Raw genomic sequence first — 16,655 nt, 5'->3', positions numbered from 1 at the left:
TATTTCTTCAAGAGAGAGGAGAAGAGAGGGGAGATGGAGGGAGGAGAGAAGAGAGGAGAGGAGTGAGAGGAGTGAGAGGAGAGAGGAGAGAGAAGAGAGGTGAGGGGAGGCAGAGGAGAGAAGGGAGGAGAGAGAAGAGAGGTGAGGGGAGAGAAGGGAGGAGAGAGGAGGCAGAGGAGAGAAGGGAGGAGAGAGAAGAGAGGTGAGGGGAGAGAAGGGAGGAGAGAGGAGGCAGAGGAAAGAAGGGAGGAGAGAGAAAAAAGAGAGAGGAGAGATGATGGGGAGGAGAGAGGAGAGAGGAGAGGAGTGAGGGGGGAGAAGAGAGGAGAGAGGGAGGAGACAATAAAGAGGTGAGTGGAGAGAAGAGAGAGGGAGAGAGAGAGAAGAAATTGGAGAGGGGAGAGAGAAGATATTTTTGTGTCTGGTGCATCATCAATTTCAGTAATAGATGTATAGATATTATTGGTAATGCGATACTACAAACCCAGAGAGACTGAGACTGAGAGAGAGAGCGTGCTGACAATGATTCTAATTCGATCAAATATCTCAACTCACAGTTTTTACGGTAACCCGATACACGAGACGGTAATATCCGAGGTGTTCATTCGCAGCCACCCGCCCCTCGATACCTACCCCCCTCTCCCTACTCCCCCCGTAACAGACGGCTGCTGTAAATATCCGCCGATGAAATTCTGTCTCCAAATGACGCATAATCGCTCAGATGAAATCATCCGAATATCTGAGAACTCGAGAAATAGGAGCACAGTTTTACCAAAATCAGGGCGAATCCAAGGGGAGGGTGTAGGGGGTGCACATAGAGATTGAACGAGAAATAAAAACAAAGAAACAATCGTAAAAAACAAGCACAATCATTAGAAGAGAGAAGGATAATAGCTTTCTGTGCGTGGACTAAGTAAAGCCGTCGCAAGCAACCAGTAAAAATGGAAACAGAAAATGAAGGAAAACTCGCCTACTGTATAGAACGTGTGATACGCATGCGCATAGATCGAAAACAAAATGGTCGGCAGAAAAAAGATAGAGCGCCCTCTACGAAATGACATTTACACTAAACTTAAGTATTGTTATATAATATTTGTTTATTAGTAATAATATTTCATAATGGTAATAATTGTGTGAGTAATAAACGATTAACAAAAATTAATTATTAATGGATCTGATCGTTCACAGTTTGATAACTCATTATTCACGAGAAAATAGAAACAACCAAAAAACAACTTCGACGTACAACGGTTTGTACGCACAGTACTTCCTGTTCCGGTTGTACGTTACTGAGGCATTCTGGTCTGAGTTCGAATCGCTGCTTCCGGTGGGTTTAATTGTGACGTTTAGTTCTTATCAATAACGCCAGGAACGCCACCAGTCGATAGCCGAACAATAAACAAAACAAATACAGAAAATCCCAACCGAAATTATTCTGAAAAAGTCAAAAACAAAAAAATTCGTCATTCTTATCCGGGTACCTTGTTGAACTGTCGACTTCCGGGCAGGTAAATGTGACATCCCACAAATAATTCAAGATGTTGTGTTGTAAATAAGAGCCATTAGTTGTAGCAGCCGTTAAAACCGTTAAAACCTTTTACCTTATCGAAATTCAAACTTGCGATAACCTCGTTTCCATCGTTATAACAAAGAGTGCTGTTAATATTTGAACAAGCTGCAAAATAGGAAACGTGACGAATATTTCAGAACGCACTATACAATTGCTGACAGATACGTCACACGATGATATATCACCGCATTCAGCGTTTATATCAAAACATGTCAAACTATGATGAATATTTCACGATTTCTTCTGAGGAAACTGAATTTCAGACAGATGTTTGAATTTACAAACTTCAATTTCCGACTGAATTCTCAATGAAGTCACGTGCGTACCTATTGACGTCACTTGATCCCATTGGTTAATTACTAGTATCTCATTTGCGTATTGAAACCACGACAAATATTTCAACCATTCGAGAAATTTCGGAATCGATCTGTAAAAAAAAAAATTTTTGAAAATAACAAAATAGCGGTAAGAATTAAGGCCCCCGGGGGTAAATCCTTATTCTGGAAAAACTTTCAAGAGCCATTCGCTGAAAAGTTGGTTAAAAATAACTGATGGATAAATACCGTGGTAACAATGAACTTTCCATTGTCACCACGTCAACTACCCACTGGTGAACTCTCTAACCAACTTTTGAGCAAATGGAGCCCCTGAACTTTGTCTGGTTTGATGAGATATTTTATAATGTGAAAAAGTTCAGATTTTAACTGACCCCGAATTGAGGAAGAATCCACCGAATAACATGAGAGGAATCGTTAAAGGTGGCGCCAGCGACATGGCTATCTTCACAGTACTGCTGCATGTAGATATCATATAACCTGATAATAATAATAATAATAATAATAATAATAATAATAATAATAATTATGTCAATATTAATAAGGATAACAATAATAAACGTTAATGCAAAGCGAAAACCTACAATAAACTGAAGAAAACTTTAAAGAGAATCTGACGTTCCAATGAACCATTTTCAAAATCAGAATCTGGTCAGATTGAAGTTTTTTTTCACTTAACTAATGGACAACAAGTTTAATTAACACATTCGTATACGTTTCAATTAAAATCTGAGCAATTTTGTTGATTTCAATTCAAATCAATTCAATTCAAATTATGCGCCATCTATCGCGTTAGGCGAGCATATGATGGTCACGTGACACTCACCGAACGATACAGCTGTATTGGCAACAATGATGACCGTTACTAAACAGACGAAGAATTTACCGGCATCCGGGTACAAACCTGCAGTTATAAATAATACGTTAGATTCGAAATTGAATTTTGACACTTTTACGAGAAACCGGAAGAGTAGCGAATAGAGATTTTGATGAATTTCTATATTTCACAATCGCGTGGCGTTGCGATATATCGTGTAATACTTACCGACCATCCAGTAGGAAACGACGACAAACAGAGCCGGCAAACCGATAAATATCGGTAGCTACGACAAAAATAGACAAACATTATCATGAAAAATACTTTCAAAGATTTTCTTCAACAAAATCTTAACAATCGTGCATTGAAACGGCGGCCATCTTGGAGCACGTTATGATTTCGTTAAGATCACACGAGATCTGGGCAAAGTTTCGGCAAAATCCAAGATGGCGGCTTCGATATGAAATAGACGTAGACGCTTACCTCGGCAAGTGACTTGCAGGTGAAGTAGATGATAGGACGATACATTCCGTTGGAGTAATCCCTGAAATACAGCGGCATTTCCGTGGGGAAAACCTGCAAATTCATCGATTGAAATATATTTATATTCTACAATTCAATTTCAATTCAAAAGAAATTAATAATTTATTCAATAATCGATAATTTGAAATTCTTCTTTTTCATCTTCATTTCAATTTTGCATTTTTAGAAACAGTTTTTCTTTTTTATCTATTTTTCACAACAGATGATTATAAACTTTTTGTGTGATCTTAATTTCTAAATAATGTTGTAAATATATATTCGAATATAACTGTTGATTATATAGTTGTTTATGATATTATGGTAGGCGGTTTTGGCGCATGAGCAAAATCAATATTGGTCTAAAATCAACGTTTTAAAATCATAGATTATATCTAAATCAGTAAATAATCGTTTCTTCGGACTTCATTTTAGAAAAATAGATCATTTAAAAACCGATTTTATCTTCAATCAATGCCAGATAAGACGCAAGACGATTTGCAATATGGACAAAGTTTCTCAAATCAAACGCCTCCCCCCCACCCGCTCGCTCTTCAAGCTATAGCTCGTCCTTGATTCTGGACCCTCTTCACAGTTTCTCAAAAGAGTTAACTCCATCAGATAACAGCTATTATCATGTCCTTTATACGTGTCGACTGTTAATTGAGTCATCGAACTTTGAGATAACTCCTGCAACCCCAGGAGGTCGATATTAGTTTTAAAATTCGAAATCTGATGACCATGCATTCGATAATTACTGAGACATTGGTTTAACATCTCGAGTGTCTTTAACTGTGAATTTTATTCCGAAATAAATCCATCAATTAATTGGACACACTTTATTAAGATATATCTCGGTTTATCGAGTGGAATCGTGGTCGACATATTACGTTGATTTCTGATGATTATCGAGAATCTTGTTTTGATCATGTTGCGTTCGAGCAATTACCAATTCACAGAACGCAATCCACTGTCCGTGCTCACTGTCGTAGGGGTGTGGGGGTACAATTTCACTGTTGAAAATAATTGCTATAATTGAAAATGTGTTAGCATTCTCGATAATATTATCACAACAACTAGAATCCAGGTTGGTGTGAAATTGACCCCGGTTTAATCGGTTATATTACGCGGGATATGGTAGTTTTCTAGGTGAGTTGTGGGAGGTGTTTAGCATAGCCTCAAATTATTCAAAATAGCGATTAAGAAATCAACGTTGAATTTACCCGAAATCAAACATCGGAGCCGCCCGAGTACAATCTCAAACACCGGACCGCCCAGTTCAATTACAAACACTGGAGCTACTCCAGTGCAATCAAAGTACGGAGCCAGCCCAGTACAGTCAAAGACCGGAGCCGCCCGAGTACACAGTATTATTGACAATCGTGTTCACTAATCGACGGATGTGCGTGGGGACTGGGGTAATACTAGTTGACGGATGACATTCACTCCACTCACTTGTAGAACCATGTACAGATTTGCGAAACTCATGTTCGTTTGGAAAAAGAACATACAACCATTTATGTTCATGATACTGTCTTCCTGCGACGAGTCCTGACCGTAATATAGCGTTGCCGCTAAGATAGCCACAATCTGGTAACGAAAAAGTAGGACATTTTCATTTTTCTTTTTTTGAAAAATCAAAACTGTAAATAAAACATGAGCTTCAGAAAGAAGCGGAATGAATGTAAACCGTCAAACGTGTGGCGCCATCTATCGAGTTCGGTGGATATAATCATTATTCAAATTTTAACACCGTTCAAGCCGAATCGCGCATGCGCAACAGACGTAAATTCAAAATGTGAATATTAAGAATGCCGTGTTGGAAGCTCAAAAAAGCTCAAAAGCCAAGCGGGGAAATTGCTCGCGAACGAGCCGAGGTAAATGTGTTGTTCATACATCTAGGATCCAAATCATGTTCTCCCAGGTCATATTGATGACGAAATACATCATCATTCCGGTCAACGTCTTAGTAACGGCTGGACTGACATCTAGACTACTACTAGCGCCATCTATACTTCCGCTGCGGTCGTAGTAAATCTGGGCACCGAAGGCGCTTATACCGATCACAACAGCGCTTAACTGTTCCGTGGATAAAAGAGGGAGAGAGAACGCGCTGAATTAAAAACTGTGAAATGCCGAGGCTCTTATTTTGTCATTTGAAGCTTCAAAGCTCGAAAAGCCAAGCGGCCAAAACAATTTCATAAACGCGTGTTCCGAAAATCTAGTATTACTATTATACCATCCCATCACAAAAAAAAACATCATCGTTCCGGTCAATCTCTTCGGCTGCTGGACTGACATCGAGACTGCTAGCGCCATCTGTACTTCTGCTGCGGTCGTAGTAGCCGCAGGCGCTTACGACCAAGCTCACGATCACCTGTTTCACGAGTATGGTGAAACAGAGCGTGGATCGGGCAATGAGGGGAGTTGAAACTTGCACTAATACTGTGTACTCGGAAACTTCACTCGGGCTCCCGGATATTGTCTAATTAATTTTGATAATATTCCGCCACCGAAATTAGAACAGCCTATACAAGGTGGATGCGATCACTTTTGTGATCTCGGTGCCATGTGATCGCGTTGTGCGCGCGCAGACGACTCACTGAAATGACTCCCATCAAATTGCGGAATGTTGAAAATATAGCCATATAAAACAAAGCACCGTTTATATTCAAAATGGCCACTTCATTCAAACTGGAACCGCCTTCACTCATAAACAACAATCCAACAACCAGCGATATTACCTGTATCCATAGAAACCATAATTTGAATTTAAACATTTTCAATTATTGAAGACCAGTAGTCAAAATAAAGAATCCTGACCCCCGCGGGCTCCACCTAGTGAGGGAGATTAAGGATGATCTCCCTACCCCTAATTAACAGGTATTGCCCCTGATTTGAGTTCCGTATTGTGATTTAATTTTCATTCTTTTGAATATACATAATTATATATATTTCGCTATCGGAAAGCGGGCTGCGGCTAGTGAGGTTCTCAACAACGCACTCACTGAAACTGTTTGAAACACGTAACGCCCCGATACGGCAATGATATAGTAAAACAGGACCCCGTTTGTGTCGCGGACGGTGCTACTTTCCAACCAAACAGCACCCACCAGTAGAGATATCACCTATATACACGCCAAATAGAATATATCGATTTACTGAACGGTCAGGCGCATGCGGGCGACGAGAGACACGCATTGCGGCTCAAATTATCTTGTTGCTTACGAAGTATTACTGATACAGTGCCTTGTTTCAAAGTGAAGAAATTGCGTCATTTTTGCTATTTATAATTACATGTATTTATATCGCATCATGTACGGACTTTAAGTCACAGTAATATGATAGTAGGCTGCTGTGAATATTAGTTCGTTTGTGTCTTATTTGTCATCAGATACTGAGGTTCTCAGTGAAGCGGCGGTCACGACTTTCAATCATCAAAGCTCAAACAAGGTTCAAACAAATACACTCCAATAACCAACACGCGAGGGTGTACCCTAGACTACTTGACACGCAGGCTCCGTGATGTAGGATATTTACTTTGAAAATATCGTCGCAACGCAAAATAAACACAAATACTTAATTTCTTGTATTTGCTAAAGATATTTCAATCGATTCACATTTTGAATTCACGCCCGTACAGCTTGTTATACCGGCGTCATAGAACGACCCCCCCCCTTACAATAGAAGGGTAAAAGTCAGCTGCTGCCCCGATGTGACTCTTCAATGTAATCAGTCAATCTGCCGTTGAGGCATCTGATTCCGCGACACCAGTCTCAGGAGATGGCGACTAGATCACGTGATTCAGAATACCCCTAATTACGCTGATTGATAATAGAGGGCGTATTGATCGATAGCGGCTTCCTCACTCGATCAATGCGCGATTAATCATCGTTATCCGCCTACGACGGAATAGTTCCGACACTCACTGTTACATTCGTCATTACTACGCGAGTAGAATTCCATATGATCGTAAAGAAAATAGCGCCATTGATACCTAGGATTCCGTCGCCAGAGGTCGCGTCGTTACTCAAATACAGAATACCGAATATTATAGACATGACCTACAGTCAAAATATTCATCGAAAAATTATTTCAAAAAGAAAAATCAAATTAAATCAATTCAATTTCGGAAAATTTATCATAAACAAACTGCCGTATTTCCCTAAAAGGTGGCGCTATTTTTGAGTTTACGTCTGTCGATGGTAGCGGGTTAGTATAGAACGTAGTTACTATAGAAACGGTAACCACGGTGAACTCACTGTAACAGTAGCGAATACTCTCCATAACGTATTATATGTAAGAGTAAAGAACAGCGCTCCGTTAGTGCTGGTGATACCGGCAAACTCAGTCTTATCCAACTGCCAAAACATTGACCCAACCATTACAGCTACGATCTACATAATACACCACCAGGGGGCGTCTTTATTCAAGCGGATATTCACATAGAGGGCGCTACTAGATGGGTTAATTGTATAAATTCTTGTAACCTCTTTATACCAATGTTTGGTTAGAGAGAAATAAACCATTCTCTATTCTATTACGTGCTCGCCTAGCAGGAGACCCAGTGAGTCCACGCCCCTCTGAGGGGGAGGGGGTTGTGTAGGCCGCCATGTTTGTTTAAATCTACATCTATATGGTTCATAGGCCACGTGATGTGCTATGTCATCGGATGACGTCACATGCCAAGCTTTTAAACTCGTTTACAAAATAAGAATATTTTCTCGACATATGAAATATTGAAATTATTCTGACACTATATCGTTATATCGAAATGTTACTTACAATAGTTTGTATAAGTCTTGTATTGAACACGTAAACGTCGCGGTAAGTACCGACCCATGAGCGCCAGAAAACAGCATAGAACTGCCACCAAAACGATGCTTTATATCTGTAAATTACGAAATTCAATATACAGTTAAAGTCCTTTATAACGGCGCAGTTGTTGAGACCGATGAAAAATATGGCGTTATAACACGACTGTGACAGCGTTAACGAATACGTGGTAATATTTTCAATGAATTTGAGTTGGATTGAGCAAATCTGTTCCGTGAAAAATGCTGGCGTTTAGGGAGCAAGAGAACTTCGATTTCCGATTTCAAAAATCATTCTCCCTGTTTCGCTCCCGGCAGGTGTGGTGGGTCTGTAAGGGACACTCAATCAAAAAATTCAAACGAAATTTACCAACCAAATGAATAACAGGGACAATCCCTATTTTAAGATTTAAAAAAGAGAGCAGTGGTATTGGATGGCCGACTTATGACGGACTTTAACTGTATACATTTTAGAATATGAGAAACGGAACATTCGGCTTTACCTGAGACAGGCCGTATTTTATCGTTTCATAGTTCAATACTAAACGACTTTTACGATAGTCATTTTCTGAAAACTAGGACCTTGTTTTCTAAAGTGTTCTGCTGTAAATCGTAGTTGTCCAAGGTTAGAATACGGAGACGATACGACTCTCACCGCGGATAGCAGACTATGGTATTTTTAGCGGATACTTAGTGAACAGAAATTGTTTAATGTCCGTATAGAAGATTTTGACCGTGATTTTAACGATTTTTCGATGTAAAAATCGTGTCTGCGCGGATGGCGTTTAATATCGGGGATGCGTATCGTCTGCACGACGAGACCTTACCTGGATCGATCGGAGAAAGCCTCTTCTTCGTCTTCGATCTAGAAAGAAAAGAATTAAGAAAGAAAAGGAAACAACTGAAGTAGATTTAGATCTCTAAGATCGAGTGGCTCGTCTCTCTCTCTTATTTCTAACCCGCCGAATAATTAGATTATGTAAAATGAGTGTCTTATTCTGCAGCGGCGCCGCTTTTTTGTAGCATCTAATGTAAAATCAATAACTCAATACGCCTGTTCCAGTCACGTGTTACGTGTTTGATAAAACTAGACACTGATGGAATTCAAGATTCTATTGGTTGCCATGCTGTTTTTCATTGAGGTATTCATGCAGTGAAGGGGCCGATTTTAAAAGACCAGCCTTAACAAAGACCCGTCCACCACACCTGACTGGTCACCGGTCACTACACCTGACTGGTCACCGGCCACCACACCTGACTGGTCACCGGCCACCACACCTGACTGGTCACCGGTCACCACACCTGACTGGTCACCGGTCACCACACCTGACTGGTCACCGGCCGCCAAACCTGACTGGTCACCGGTCACCACATCTGACTGGTCACCGGTCACCACACCTGACTGGTCGCAGGCCACCACACTTGACTGGTCACCGGTCACCACACCTGACTGGTCACCGGTCACCACATCTGACTGGTCACCGGTCACCACACCTGACTGGTCACCGGCCACCACATCTGACTGGTCACCAGTCAAAACACCTGTCAGGGAGAGCTGTGGTCGGGCTAATTTTCATATTTTCATATTTCATCATCATCAGGCGTAGACATTTAGGCGGCAGATTCTCCACTTTTTGCTATAACATGTCGCGCAGTTTAGTAACAAATCAATCAGTGTTGAACCTCTCTCACTGTCGACGTCAAAGATTCATCAAAGTTTTAGGTGTTTTATATTCGCTCGGTGTAGGGGATATCGGTACCGACTTTCCCATTAAATATTGGAAGATTTCCAACAAAGAATTTATTCCGTTAGGCCAACAGCGTTTTGAAATCGAAGAGCAAAGAGATATATTATCATTCGAGTATTTTTCACAGAGAATTTATCTTTTTTCGAAAAAATTGAAAACCTGAAGAAGGATTTCCTGGTAATTTTCACTTTTAAACGCGAATGATCGGGAGAAACAATCCCGAAGGACAAACAAACTATAATTTTTTATTTAAATCATCGATCAAAAATTCAAAAAGACAGAAATGTCACGAGAAGAATTCGTCTTTCGTCTTGCCTTTGATGAAAACTCGTCGCAGGCAATTTCCTTGATATTTTTTGGGTGTTGTTATTGCGGCACGACCTACTCTGAGTAATTAAAATCGACATTTTCTCATTACTTTTCAACAATGAATTCATCGTCGATATTACTTTAGAATTTTCTGAAAATGACCACCGCAGAGGAAGAACCAAAATTACAATACAATCAACACTGTATACATGGTCAATTTATCAGCGGGGGAGCGGTGGGCGTGAGATAAGCTTGATGACGATCGAGGATGGCTCTCCGGGATATAACTCCTGGCCGAGTGACAACGATCGAGGAAGGCTCTCCGGGATATACCTATATACCTCCTGGCCGAGTCACGACGATCGAGGAAGGCTCTCCGGGATGTTCGCAACGATCGAGGAAGGCTCCGATATTTTCTACTTACTAGGAAGTCGCCCTCGGTTGTTGCGGCGTTTGTAACATTCTCGATATCATCCATGACTTCATTGAATAAATCTGACGTCTCATAGTCGTTGAAGAATTTCTGAAAAATATAAATATATCAATATGAAGATGGCTGCTTTCATAAGTCTCCCAATGACGTCATAAAATTGTCCAGAGATTCAATCTATAAATCCTTCAATAATAGATGGCCGCTTCCATGGATCAATCTATGACGTCATTAAATTGCGTCTGTCATCTGATTCATGAACACTTCGAAAAATTTATGACGTCATAGGGGTGTTTCTATGTAGGCCGCCATGTTTGTTATTTGGTCTTACGTCGACTTTCTTCCGGCACTCCTCCTCGCGTCCGGGAACTATAGCTAGAGTGTGGACGTAGTAATCAGCTGGATTATAGTTCATAGGACACACGAAACCATTCCTAGAAATAATCAAAAATACATTCCTAGAAATAGTAATTCATTCCTAGAAAAAAAACAATTCATCCCTAGAAATAACACTTCACCCCTAGGAAAAAACACAATTTATTCCTAGAAATAACATTACATTCTTAGGCCATTCGTGAGGCCCCGGAATGTGACTTACTTTTTAAAATATCCACTCGCTTTAGCGGCCGGACCTAAATAAACAACTCGACCTTCAGCCATCAATAACAGACGATCGAACATTTCAAATACTTCAGAACTGGGCTGGTGAATCGTACACATTATTGTTTTCCCTTTAGCCGTTAGATTCTTTAGAGTTTGAATTACATTCTGAGCCATGAACGAATCGAGACCTGATGTCGGTTCATCGCAGTACATCAGAGGTGGGTTCGTTAGAACCTGCAATCAAATTTTTAAAAAAATAAACATCACCGGCTAGATCGCTTTGTATCTGAACATGAATTGAGTATAGATGGCGAAAGGGTGAAATTCATCTTAAATGAAACGTACAACGTTCGTAGTGATATTTGAATTCAAATTCTGTTTAACGGTTTTAACGACTCTATACCCGACGATTACAGGAACCAGTCGCACAGTCGTGAGACTTTAGTGTCGAAAATTGTCTTGATTGAAATGGAACCGAAATCAGCTTAGGCTGGTGTTATTCGACTGTACAACACTAACCCGGAGTTGTTGCTGGAACCTGTGGCTTCAAACTTAAAAAGTTACAAACCTCAGAAGCGAATGAGAGACGTTTCATTTCTCCACCGGAGATGCCTTTAGTTCTGCCGGGGATTCCTATAATACTGTCAGCACATTTCATCAGTCCTAACTACAATGTAATCAACAACATCAAAATATACTATAATTTACAGCTATCCACAATTGTTTGAAAAATTATCAGTTTGATAAAATTGATATAATAAACAACATCGAAATAAACTATCAACAACAAATTGTTTGAACATTTATTTCGTTTGTGTTATTTACCTCTAGTAAAACATCTTCAATTCGCTGGAGACGTTTTTTATAAGATATATGATGATCCATTCGTAGCATTGCCTGAATATATTAGAATATCACAATATCAGATATCCCAAAAAATATCACAATATCAGATATCCCAAAAATATAACAATGCTAGATATCCAAAATATCACAATATCGGATATCCAAAATATCATAATATCCAAATATTATCACAATATCAGAGATATCCAAATATATATATATATATATATATATATATATATATATATATATATATATATATATATATATATATATATATATATATATATATATATATATATATATATATATATATATATATATATATATATATATATATATATATATATATATATATATATATATATATATATATATATATATATATATATATATATATATATATATATATATATATATATATATATATATATATATATATATATATATATATATATATATATATATATATCACAATATCGGATAATCCAAAATATGAAATAAATCATACAGAAAAATCGAAATAAGATAACAGAATTGACCTCGACCTTACCTGAAACCAGAGATGTTCTCTGACCTTGAGAGTTCCAATAAACAGATCATCCTGTTGTACATAGCCGGACATAGCGGTCATCCCCTCTCCGATTCGTTGACCGTTTACTCTCACGTCACCGGTCACTTTCAACTTGCCTCTGTTTCTGTATGTCAACACGTTCAGTAGGGTCGATTTACCCGCCCCGCTACAAATATCATCGATACAGCCATATATCAGGAGTACAGTTTATATCAAAAATATGAATTTTAGGCTAAAAAAAATTGATACATTGTTTCTCATTTCTGCTGATAAAATATTCAAATGATCAAATATTTTATTGCAGTTTACCGTGATCCGGTCGATTAGGAGAAACAAGGTATCATTTTTTCATCCTTACTGTAAAATAGAATATTTCTTCCAAATTCATTTAACTAAACGGAATCATATAAAATCATTTCAATTTCACTTTTGTTAATTTTCTAATTGAAATAAGATTTTAAATTTATGATGAAATATGAGGTTGTATTTCTCTCCGTAGACTGGCGATACTCCACTCATTCGCCATCTATATTCGATTCGTGTTATTATTTCTATCTAAAGATATATCTCGTATCTTCAAGATAATGTATGAAATTATGACAAACATAAACATAACAGATTTAAGGCCCAATGCGTGTTTGCTGTTTGCATCCACTATTATTGCAGTGTGACAGGAGGGTTCGAGTCCTGCTGGCTGCTTATAGTGTGGTGCGGGCGACACTTTAAAGGCCAGGGTCCTGTCGTGGGGTTAAATGAACAATCCATTGGGTAAGTCTCGGGGGCCGGTCGCATAGTCATGGCATAGACTTAAGACCAATCAAAGACCAACTTAGTTCTATAGCTAATCTAACAACTTAAGACCAGTCTAATCTCATCCTAGTTCTATGACCAATCTTACAGTTTCGATGTTAAAACTAAACCTCATCTTCAGAGGAACAAAAAAAAATCTGTTTTGTTCCTATAGGGGCCGGTTCCTTAGTCAGGGCTTAGACTTAAGACAAGTCTAAGACCATCTTATTTCTATAGCTTATCTAACAACCTGAGACCAGTCTTAAGATTTAAGTCCACTTTTGGACTTAAGTCTCGACTATGCAACCAGCCCAAGATCTGAACGACTTATAGCAAACAGAACAGAACAGATTTCAATGTATGGGCAACTCGTGTGAGTATTTCGGGTCATCGTCTGTTGTTATCTGCCGTATGCGAACCACGTGACACGTGTAGAGGTAAACCACGATCCACGAGTGACGAACTGATAAGTGATAAGCGATTTTACTTACCTCGCTCCCATAACCGCTAACAATGACCCGGGTTTTATCATTCCACTTACTGAAAATAGTAATCAGAACAAATACTTGACTTTTGTCACTGATGGAAAATTATTATTTTGATCACATGACTCTCTTTCAATGAGGGTAAATTTCCGTTGAATCGGGCCAATCAATCTTAGAAATCAATCTAAGTTTAACTAAAACACCTATTGTAGTGCTGCCTATACTGTGGTGTAGGCAGTGCCAGGCTCAGTAATTCAAGATGGCGGAATATTGAATTCACTATTCTCGATTCAAGCGAAATATATTTTTACGGAAAATTCAACAGTTTTTCAATGGATAGAAATCTTACTGTTCAACCTCTCACAATGTTCCACGATGTTTAATGTGTTTTCTGAATGTATCAAATTTTCGTTAAGCACTTTGAAGTAAAGGAGTTTAAAATAGTCATTCAGTTCATGATAGTGGGAAATTCAATTACAGTCGCTCAAGACCCAGTTTCACAGTTGTGAACCCAGTTCCACAGTTCTCGACCCAGTTCAAAAGTTCTGGACCCAATTCCACAGTTCTGGACCCAGTTCCACAGTTCTGAACCCAGTTCCACAGTTTTGAACCCATCAGTTCCACAATTATAGGTCCAGTTATGATATAACGTTATGATTATAATTCAGTCAGGTAGTTGTGAGAGCCTCCTGCGATATTTCTAGGAATAACTGCAGCTAATGCGATATTTCTAGGAATAACTGCAGGCCCTGCAATATTTCTTGGAATAACTGCAGCCCCTGCAATATTTCTTGGAATAACTGCAGCCCCTGCAATATTTCTTGGAATAACTGCAGCCCCTGTGATATTTCTAGGAATAACAGCAGCCCCTGTGATATTTCCAGGAATAACTGCAGCCCCAGTGATATTTCCAGGAATAACAGCAGCCCCTGCGATATTTCCAGGAATCTATTTCTTACACTTACCATCTTTCAGTATATGTTTGACGTAATCGCTCTCGCCTTTACAACATCCGCGCCCATCCGCCGGTAAATATACGTTCACGTTATTCCAAGTTAAAGTGATTTTCTCCGCAGTGCCGTCGATACTCAGCTGGGAATTCGAAAATTTACCCAAACCGCTCGCGTGATCGTGACCGTTACGGAAAGAGTTGTGCAAACTGACGTTGTTACTGCCGTAAGATTTCGTTTTGCGTGAAATGAAACCGACCTCCTCTTCGCTGGTGTACTCACTGGTTTCCGTGTACTTAGCGCGGGAACCCGTGCGTTTCGAGCGCCGCGTAATCAGCGTTCGGCGATCTTCGGATTCCGAATGAGAGGTGAACTCTAAATCGAAGGCGTCGTCGTCCCCTCGACGTCTGCGATTCACTTCCTCCTTCTCCCAGTCGCTCATACTGATCACGCTACTCGCGTCGGTAGGGTTACCTAGGAAATTCATTTTCGCGAATTTATCCCTCTAGGACAGTTCGATCGACGAAATATTGAATATTCTTTGCGAAAATGACAAGATTGTTCGAAGGCGGATTCAAAATCAAGAATCACATTTTTCGATTAAGTTCCAAGATGACTTTTAAAACCGAAATATAAGAACGTTGTCTACGAGTGTCTCCTGTATTAGCTTCAGAATCCAAGAGATAGAGAGATTTCTCGCAAACGGAAATATCTCTTAGTCTCAATCGAACGGAAAGCTAAATGAAATTCCTGACGAAATTGTCTGTTGAAAACGCGACAGCTGTTTGAAATGTTAATCGCAGTACAATAATCCTAAGATCCTTTGAGTTCAGAAGAGTCCCCTGCTGAAACTGAGACACTACCCTTCGGACCAGTGATACCGACCACTGGAGACGGGGTTTATATGTAAGTTGTACTGTCACAGTCACAAGGAATCGCGCTTGCTTTTATATCGTCTGCTCCTATTTAGCGTGTGTCGTCAATGTCATGCAATAGTTTTAAGAAATGAACCAGTCTTATCCTGTTTACTGATAAACCTGATAAACCTCATTGATAAGTTGTTAAATCGATATTGCGATATAGCGCTAACGGCGAGTATGATCGCTGGGGTCTAGATAAATGAAAACCATTGTTTCACCAAGCCTGAAGCAGCCGTAGGTCACCACACCTGGGGCCGTATTCACGAAACACCCGTAAGCCCACGTGTCAAATAGGTCTGCCCGTAAATCTAGCAAGAATTTACGGGCAGACTCGCCTACCCTGTTTAATGGCCTGTTTAATTAACGCAGTAACCCTAGTGTTGGCCTACATAATAAACGCAGTTACCCTAGTGTTGGCCCGTTTGATAAACGTAGTTAACCTAGTGTTGGCCTGCTTAATAAACGTAGTTACCCTAGTATTGGCCTGTTTGATAAACGTAGTTACCCTAGTATTGGCCTGTTTGATAAACGTAGTTACCCTAGTGTTGGCCTGCTTAATAAACGTAGTTACCCTAGTATTGGCCTGTTTGATAAACGTAGTTACCCTAGTGTTGGCCCGTTTGATAAACGCAGAAACCTAGTATTGGCCTGTTGTCACCGGCTACCACACTGACCGTACAACGCTCGCCAATCAATTCTGGTCTATGGCCTAGTGTTTAGCGCGCTCGGCTTGCTTGCTAGAGGTACGGAGTTCGAAACCGAGCTGGGGTTGTCCCAAGGATTGAAACCTTAGCCCCCAACCGAATCCCTGTGCGTAAGTTTTTATCGTAGAAGTAGAATTTCTTGGTGTTCTTTTGTTTGTGAATAGTCACCACAGAAACCACAGAAGCCACCACACTGACCAAACTTCGCAAATGGTCTCGTGGTTAGCTCGGCTGCTTCGCTG

The 16,655-nt window shown here is 39.7% G+C and overlaps 1 protein-coding gene across 4 annotated transcripts; it reads right to left on the bottom strand.

Moving 5' to 3' along the window:
• Positions 1-1,099: 1,099 nt before the first annotated feature.
• Positions 1,100-15,755, bottom strand: LOC141911934 (protein white-like). 4 transcript variants are annotated; one of them, XM_074803052.1, is made up of 18 exons: positions 14,805-15,755; positions 13,846-13,894; positions 12,545-12,731; positions 11,971-12,042; positions 11,714-11,812; positions 11,141-11,379; positions 10,874-10,976; positions 10,537-10,635; positions 8,883-8,920; positions 8,027-8,132; positions 7,171-7,305; positions 3,206-3,298; positions 2,951-3,008; positions 2,732-2,809; positions 2,280-2,385; positions 1,897-1,997; positions 1,602-1,675; positions 1,100-1,435 (listed from the first exon to the last, which is right to left on the bottom strand). In XM_074803052.1, exons 1-18 carry the CDS (start codon positions 15,274-15,276, stop codon positions 1,334-1,336), a joined length of 2,211 nt encoding a protein of 736 aa, XP_074659153.1. In that variant the 5' UTR covers positions 15,277-15,755; the 3' UTR covers positions 1,100-1,333. The 4 variants fall into 4 exon arrangements, with proteins under 4 accessions (XP_074659153.1, XP_074659151.1, XP_074659150.1 ...); XM_074803050.1 differs by lacking the exon at positions 7,171-7,305 and adding an exon at positions 5,845-5,985; XM_074803049.1 differs by lacking the exon at positions 7,171-7,305 and adding an exon at positions 5,138-5,320.
• Positions 15,756-16,655: the final 900 nt, after the last annotated feature.

The sequence above is a fragment of the Tubulanus polymorphus genome, chromosome 10, assembly GCF_964204645.1.
Source record: "Tubulanus polymorphus chromosome 10, tnTubPoly1.2, whole genome shotgun sequence".
Taxonomy (NCBI): domain Eukaryota; kingdom Metazoa; phylum Nemertea; class Palaeonemertea; order Tubulaniformes; family Tubulanidae; genus Tubulanus; species Tubulanus polymorphus.
This window is presented reverse-complemented; position numbering and strand designations above follow the sequence as displayed.

What these genes read in the sequence shown, in the direction of transcription:
- LOC141911934 (XM_074803049.1), bottom strand. Translation starts at nt 15,276, where the DNA reads ATGAATTTCCTAGGTAACCCTACCGACGCGAGTAGCGTGATCAGTATG. An exon ending in TTAGCGGTTATGGGAGCGAG is followed by an intron (nt 12,732 to 13,845) that starts GTAAGTAAAATC and finishes TGATATTTGTAG; the next exon opens with CGGGGCGGGTAAATCGACCC. An exon ending in GGATCAAGTGACGTCAATAG is followed by an intron (nt 1,676 to 1,896) that starts GTACGCACGTGA and finishes CCTATTTTGCAG; the next exon opens with CTTGTTCAAATATTAACAGC.